Source organism: Anoplophora glabripennis, unplaced genomic scaffold, assembly GCF_000390285.2.
Source record: "Anoplophora glabripennis isolate ALB-LARVAE unplaced genomic scaffold, Agla_2.0 scaffold2, whole genome shotgun sequence".
Taxonomy (NCBI): domain Eukaryota; kingdom Metazoa; phylum Arthropoda; class Insecta; order Coleoptera; family Cerambycidae; genus Anoplophora; species Anoplophora glabripennis.
This window is the reverse complement of record NW_019416325.1, coordinates 2328188-2336540: the sequence shown is the minus strand read 5'-3', so window position 1 is coordinate 2336540 and position 8353 is coordinate 2328188. Positions and strand designations below refer to the sequence as shown.

General features: G+C 33.4%; 1 protein-coding gene across 1 annotated transcript; it reads right to left on the bottom strand.

Moving 5' to 3' along the window:
- Nucleotides 1-253: 253 nt before the first annotated feature.
- On the bottom strand, nucleotides 254-7390 carry LOC108916893 (SWI/SNF complex subunit SMARCC2). Its single transcript, XM_018723212.1, has 6 exons — nucleotides 7195-7390; nucleotides 6859-6978; nucleotides 6673-6786; nucleotides 3202-3734; nucleotides 2655-3143; nucleotides 254-2596 (listed from the first exon to the last, which is right to left on the bottom strand). The coding sequence occupies exons 1-6, from the start codon at nucleotides 7309-7311 to the stop codon at nucleotides 1102-1104; spliced, it is 2868 nt and encodes a 955-aa protein (XP_018578728.1). The 5' UTR covers nucleotides 7312-7390; the 3' UTR covers nucleotides 254-1101.
- Nucleotides 7391-8353: the final 963 nt, after the last annotated feature.

Sequence of the window (8353 nt, the reverse complement as noted above, 5' to 3'; positions counted from 1 at the left end):
ACTCTTCAACTATCTGTAGTAGAACCAAGTGTTTATACAGGGTCGGAAAGTCCCCATGGTTCATCGGCCGTTACGTGAGAGCGATAAACTAAGTCATAGAAATCCGTGCGATAGAGAAAGATGGCTATAATGAAGGCGTCTAATAGTCACCGCCCATTTCGCCTTTCCACAAATAAGAAGTGGATCTTATTTGTGGAAGGGCGAAATGGGCACTGACTATTAGACGCCTTCATTATAGCCATCTTTCTCTATCGCACGAATTTCTATGACTTTCTTTATCGCTCTCACGTAACGGCCGATGAACCATGGGGACTTTCCGACCCTGTTCTATATTGGAACAGATACGGTAAATTAATAGCAAAATGATTAAATAAAGACAATATTTCTGCAATTAAAGAATTAATGTAAATATAAAACACAATAGAATTATATACATAAACTTCTGAAAAAAATACAATAAAAAAATACAAAATTACATTATACAAAATTATTTTTTCGGTAATCATGATTATGAGAGTTGTAAAGAAAAAAATGAGAACAAATACTGGAATATCTATATAATTCAAATAATCCTTAGAATGCTCTCATACCATTCAAATCCAAAGATACAAAAAATAATAATAATAAATTTGATACCTAGCAAAATATTCAGTGTCCATTATATAAAATTAAAACCATAATATAAGTTATAAATATAAAGCAAATAACAGTTAAAAAAATTATATGTTTCTTACACAATTATGTTGCAGTGTCAATTTATCAGTTTATTTTTCTTAATATACTTCTAATCATACCCAATGTGCAGAATAGTTAAATCAATTTTTTCTAGAAAATTTGTAATTCTAGAACAACCTCATTTTCATCAAATCCCATAATCACAATTTTTTAAGAAGAGTAAAATATATAGAACTGTAATCAAATTTTATGAATATTTAGAGTGAGTCCTGTAATCATTCTCCAAAAAATTTTAGTATATACTATAATATACTAAAAAGTGATTCAAAATAAATTTAGTGTGGAAAATAGGAAGAGTAATAATTATATGATCTAATTCAAAGTAATCGAGTCAATTTGTGGATGGACCATGTTTTTTAAATTTCTTTAAATATGATGATGTGGAGGTGCCTGCGGTGATGCAACTGCCGCGGCTTGTGGTGAAGGAGGTGTGGGAGTAGTGCTGGGGCCAGTGTCTGTAGAAGGTGCAGAATGAGATATAGGTGTCTGCTGTGTGGACCACTGTCCCTGTTCGGCTTGCAATCGTTGATGTGCTTGTTGTCTGGCTCTAAATTCTGCCGCTTTCAATTGCTCTAAATGAAATTGTTGTCTTTCAGTAATAAGTTGCTGACGCTGATATTCAAGACCCTCACGTTCTCTTTCCATTGTGGTTTCAAGTTCTTCAAAATGACGTAATTTAATTTCAAGTTTCTTCATTTGCGTTTCTACTAAAAGTGCAACCAATGATTTAATTTTTCTTTCTTCAACTGCAGCCAAATGCTTAGCCTTGACAGCAGCAGCTGCTAACGCTGCAGCTGCAGCACTTTGCATTTCACTATCTTTGACCACTTTCTCTATTTTCACTTCAGTGTCCATTTTTTCATCTTTTTCACTATCGGAAGCTTCAGATTTTACTTTTTCATTTAATTTTTCTTCTTGGCCTTCTCCATTTTTCTTATGTTCTTCGGGAGCCTTTTCATCTTCTTTAACATCTTCTTTTTTAACCTTATCTTCTTCTTCCTTATCAGGTACAGTTCCTGCAATTCCTGTCAAAGCAAGGTTTGCTGCTGGATCATATTTACCTTCAGCTGATGAAGCTTCCACATTCTTCAGATGAGCATCCATAACTGCCGCTGGAACTTCATCTTTAATACTAGCAAATTCATTCATTGCAGACTTCGCTGCTGCTGCTGCCACTCTTGGATCTACGATGGATGCTAAAAATGCTACAGTAGACATTATCGGATTTCCAGCTTTACTAAATGGTATTGGTTGGTAAGCCAATGGTCCTAGAGCACCGCCTGCTTCTGGATCTTCTAAATAAGGATCTTCTATTGGCAACCTAAGGAAATGTAATATACATTCATCTTGAGTCCGTGAACCAACATGTTCACACACTTTGTTCCAATCATCTTTATACATCTCCAATCCTTCCAGTAGAAGTAATGTTTCTTGCTCCGTCCAATCTCTAGTCAGAGAAGCTGCACTTTTATTTCTTAAAACAGCAGGTTTTTTAGCATATTGGTCAAGTTTTAATCCAAAACTTGATATTTCCGTAGAACCACTTTCAACTTTTTTGGTCTCTTGTGCCTTATCTAAATCAAGTAATGTCTTTGCTGCACTCGGTTGTGGTGTTTTTGGTGGATTTACTGGTTGCAAACCAGATGGGGTGTCAGACAAGATATGGAAATGCGACGTTGGAGGAGGACCCATTGCTGTTGGCCTTGAATCTGTATCTACTTGATAATTTATTAAACCCCACTGTTCCAAAAAAGCATGTACCCTCATAATAGCACACACATCACCAGCTAAATTTCGTCTACAAGCTGTACTTGTAATATATTCTGTGGGGTTTAACCTGTACGTGTCTACCATAAAATTTCTAAAAACAAAACATACTCTGAAAAATAACAATAAGATAAATTTACAAAGTACTTTACCTATAGGCTAAATATATTTCTGGTGTTTTAGATTTGTTTCGACCGTTGAAAAATTCTGGCAGCGCTCGTTTTTCTACCTCATGGATAGAATTATAATCAAACCAAGCAGAATAAGATGGGATTATAATATGATGTGTTTGCTCTGTTACATTATCTTCCTGGCCATCATCCTGTGTATTACTGTCACTATTTTTACCAGTTTGGGAATCTTCTCCCCTTTCTTCAGCTTCTTCCAAATCTGTTATTGAACCTCCTTTTAAAGGTTGTAGTTCATGGTCTTTTTTAGTTAGTTGCTGATTTGGAGCTGTTGGATTTACCTCTACGACATTTGGTTCTGGAGTGGGTTCCTCCATATCTTTTGTTAAATCTTCAGATTCTGGATCATCTGGTTTGGTTTTCTTCCCAACAGCTGGACTTCTCCCACTTTTCCTTTTTCCTACCTTAGAAGGAGGAGATGGTGATCTTTTTCGTTTGCCACTCTTATTTTTTCTGCAAGTAAATATTTAGGTAACCTACTGAAATAAAAAAAAAATATATTAGCACTTACTTATTTCTATCCTCTGATGGATTCATCAAGTCCTCAACAGACATAAGTTTAGGATGTACTTTTTTATTTCCACTTTCATCGACTTCATAATCTTCTTCAGACATCCACTCATTATATTGATCAGTATCATATAACCATGTATACGTAACTCTCCAAGGTCCTGAATGAGGGCTTGGATTGCTATCAATTGACAATCCATCCAAACCGGCAGTTTCTAAATTAACCCAGGTATCAAATGAATTAGGAAAATAATACCAATGCATCATTACCATCTTATCTCTTTTAATAACAGGTCTACCATATTCTTCTTTTAATGGATCTACTGATCCATAAATTATATGGGTTGCCGTTTCTTCCGTGTCAACAACTTGACCATTTCTCCTTCGTATTATATCTTTCAATTTTTGTACAACTACTTTATCTATATCAGGTCTGATATAAACTATGGGGAGGGTGTACATTTTCACACTGATGAGAGCTTTCTCCATGCTTTGATACATTTCAAACACTCTTTCTAATTTTGATGATGCATTCTAAAAACATTTTATATGTGGAAAACAGTTTTAAAGTTTATCTAGAAATATTTGGATTAAATTAGTGATGAGAAGAATTTCAGTGTACATTGTAAAACAATAAAACATAAAATAGAGTATAGACTGTTTAATCCGAACTCGCCTTAATCCGAATATCCACTAATCCGGCCCAACGAATGCCCGTTTCGCTGGTCCGAACAAAACTCTTTAATTCGAACAAATTTCGGTTTAACCTATATAGTTCGGATTATAGAGTCAGACTACATAATAAAAAGTAACCGCTAAAAACGTAATTCCCCGGCAGTCTCAAGGAAATCCTTTTATGCGACTCGGAATCTTTCTCGATTAGATCTTTTTAGTTAAAATTAGTGATGGGCGATATCGAATAAAAACTATTGAATTATTCGATAGTTGCAGATAATTCAAATTATTCGATAGCGACTAACGACACACTATTTAAATAAAAATCGAACGAATGAATCGTAGTTACGTTTATGGCATGCGCGGAAGTGGTGTAGTCGTGTCTGTCGTTGTTTACCGATATAGACTGAATTCTCCGTTCACTGCTACTTTTTAATAAATATTATTACAAATAAAAACAAACTGTATTATTCAGCAGAATGAAAACAGTAACGATATATATCGTTTCTTTAATATTTTAAAACCCGACATTTGTTTAATTGAACTAAAATTTGAATGAATTCGTTCATCGTTTGAATAATATCATTCATTACTAATTTCATCCGATAGACAAAATTACAAACGAATTAATATATTCCGACTCATAACAATCGTTATCGGCCGTTCGTCTGAGAATGAAAAAAATATTTACGATTCAAAATAAATTTTATAATTCAACATTAATATAAATAGATAATACATAAAAACAACAAAACTTGAATATTTAATTATAATATTTAATTTCATTAGGGACAGCGAAGATGGTATAATAGCGCTGCATTTATCTTTGGGCAGCGATCGATAACGCTCGATATCAGTCGGAGTCAGAAAGCACGCATTCGTAGTTGTCTAAGCAACGGCGGTTAAAACTAGTAATGAATGATTTTATTCGATAGTCAATACCATTCGTTTAGTAATTATTCGATAGTAGAATTCATTCGATAGTGCCCATCACTAGTTGAAATATTATTGTTATGCAAATATGTCGCAAAAATGAAAGCATCACACATTAACCCTTTTGCAAAAAGTAGATATTCTAAATAAATTGTTTTTGTTTGTCTTCCTTTTTATTTTTAATAAATGTATATCCATATTTTACGATAATGTTTGGTTTTATTGTTATTTTTTGCCTTCCCAGTAACACATAAAATCTAATTCATATTGTATGTATATACATAAACATATTTACTATCTAGTAATCCGAAAATATCGGTAATTCGAACGTATCTCTTTAAGCCCATGTCTTAATTAGTTCGGATTAAAGAGTCTATACAGATCTTTGCGAGGCCCTTGCTCTTTGTGAAATGTACGTAACTCAAATGTAGATATTTCCGATGATTTAAGAGAAATACAAAAGTTATAAATTTTGAGTTTTCAAATATTATATTACGATATTTTTAAAAGTTAACAAATACAAAGACGGCAAATTTTTAATAATGATAAAAATAAGGTACGAGATTCAAACATATTTTTCAATTATGTTTACAGTCAAATTACAAAAAATATTATTATCCACGATAAATTAATCAATTTTGATATCGATCATTAAATAAATCTAAATGAGAAATTTTATTTAGGCACCTATTATTACCTACTCATTCAGTATTAATATATTTACTATGAATTAACCAACTTTATTTTATTGTCATATATACCTCTATAACTAATAGCTAAGGATAAAATAGTTTTAAATAAAAATTTTTCTTGGGTTGTCGTGCGAAGCCCCTGCAAGAACGAGGCTCCGGGCGATTGCCCTGCTCGCCACCCTCTAAGGCCGCCTCTGGTTGCCTTTTATATTTCAGGATTAAAGAACAAAAAAAAGAAATTAATCATCACGTATGGCTTTGTTTTCAAAATATTCTCCATGAAAACATTATTGCATGCGCTTGAACCAATTTTCAAAGCACTTTTTCCATTCTAATTAAAGTACCTCCAAAACATGCATTTTGAACACATCAACCGCTTCAGGTGCCGAAAAACGTTAAAGATAAAAAAGTTTATGGGCGACATCTATTCCCGAAATATAAAAGGCAATCTTCATATTAAATATATATTTTGATGCATATTTTGATATTTGTAAAGAATTCGTTTTATACATTTACTGTAAAATTAAATCACGTTCATATCACAATTTGAATAATTAATCTCAACAAATGTTTACTAAATTTATTCAATTGAATATCTTACAAATATGTATATTTTTTTAACAAGTTTACTTTGTCGAGTATTTGGGAAGAAAACCAATAACACAGTTAACTACAGTTAACTGCAGTATAACATTTTCGCTAGAAATGAAGTTAATCCAGTTTGGCAGAGTTTGCCAAACCAGCGAACTGTACTTGTGAGACAAGTTTGAATTGAATTAATATCTCTGTCATTGGCTAATCATTTTATGTCTCACTCGTTAGTCTGCCGATTTGAACAATTCCGCTTTTTAAATAAGGAATATTAATTGATACTGATATTTAAATAAGTGTGGCTGTACATATGACCATAACTATTTAATTTAAACATAGCTAAAGACAGCTAAACCCAAACCAAATGAATTTTTACAAGATCTGTCAAATGCCAAACTCTAACTCCCAATACAAAAAGACTCATGCCAACCATGCTCAATGTGCTTTGAGTTGTCAAAAAACCCTTAAAACCTTTTTGTACTTTCCTACAAACCTTAAAATATCTTATTAGTTTGGCCCTTCATGAAGTTGTTACTTGTTACTGTTTAGTAGATTATAATTTTTAAAGCTTTTGTTTTTACCTTTCCAGATGGCAATTCAAACCTTCTCCAGCCGTGTTCACTCTTAAAACGGTAAGCAGCTAATAATATGTGACATAATCCTCCTCCTGGTTTAAAATCCAAAAAATACTTAACCTATAATAAGTATGTTATGTTGATGACAATAGAATCTAATTTTATTTTAAAAATGCATTTCTGCTTACTTACGGGTATCCTTGTCATAGGCGGTTTCTGAGCATTTTTACCCAAAAAATCCTCTTGAAATTGCATTAACTGTATGGTGGTAGCAGATATCGTTTTATTTGTTAATGGTTCATTCTGTACATACTGAAACAGTATAATCATTATGATAAAGCTCAAAAGTAAATCCCACCAAGAAATGACAAATATATAATTATGCACATTATGGTTATAGGACAATGCTTATGAAAACTTCTTTCGTGGTTTGATACTTTTCACTCAATATTTTTAAAATGCATCTCGTTCATAGTAAAAAATATTTTCACAACACGAACACTACTTAGAAACCACACTGTTGCTCACCTTTTTTCCATTTTTCTGAAGCCACTGTTTAACACCTTCTAGGGCTGTTAGTGTTTCGGGGGCCTCAAAGTATTTCACATTTGGGCCCCCGTCCATTTTTGGCCCTATAGAGAGCATTTTGGTTATTTAATATGTACGTTATTACAAAAAAGTCACTCGTGTACCCATGATTTACAAGTTGATATGAACCAAGTTATTTGCGGCTTGCGGCTTGCGGCGTCCGTCCTTCGCCCTCATGCGTACATCCGTCAAAATTAAACGGTCTATTTTACGCGAACAACCAAATCAACCAACTGGTTAAGGTTGGTTGTTTTACCCAAGTTGGTAAATAAAAGGTAAATAAACATTTTCGAAAATAGTTTTACTATTATGTGCAAAATAAAGACCAACCACTGCATTACTAGAATTTGCTTAATTGTACTCTTCTTCTGTATTAGAATGTTAAAAATTAGTATACACAGGAATGAAAAAATGAACAAATAGTACTATGTATTTACCCTTTAACTGACCGGTCAGTATCTTAAAGCATATACTAGTACTACTGGAAGCAGCATCCCAGTGGCCGGAGGTTGTAGAGAGAGAGGATATAGGAGGGTATATGCTATATCTCTCTAGCAGCATGCTATTGGTTCTGTCGTTTTCAGGGGTTGAGGACGGCAGCCAATCGCTTGCTGCTAGAGAGAGATAGCATATACCTTTCTATACCTCTCTTTCTCTACAACCTCCGCTACACTCTCGGCCACTGGGACGCTGCCCCCAGTAGTAGTTGCTNGGGACACCCTGTATATATATATATATATATATAGCCAAAAAATTAGACGTCTGTCTAAGTTAAAAACCAAATTTCTTTCTTAGACGGTCACCTAAAAGACAGGCGACATTGTTTCATTTTGTTTGATTTCGGCTCTAGTCTACCGTAGTTATGAATTTTAAAAATTTTGATATTTGTACAATTTTCCGTTTTTAAACCTGTGATGTTTTTAATTATTTGTATTGACGACCTATGTCCGCTGTAGGTGTACCTATTATGTTGGTAACTTCAGTGTAATTCTCGCATATTTTTTCCTGATGAAGAAACAAAATATAGTTTCGAAAGCTTGAAAATTTAAAAGAGTGTAACTTTTTTTATCCTTGGCTGCATCCCCGTCTAAGAAAGAAA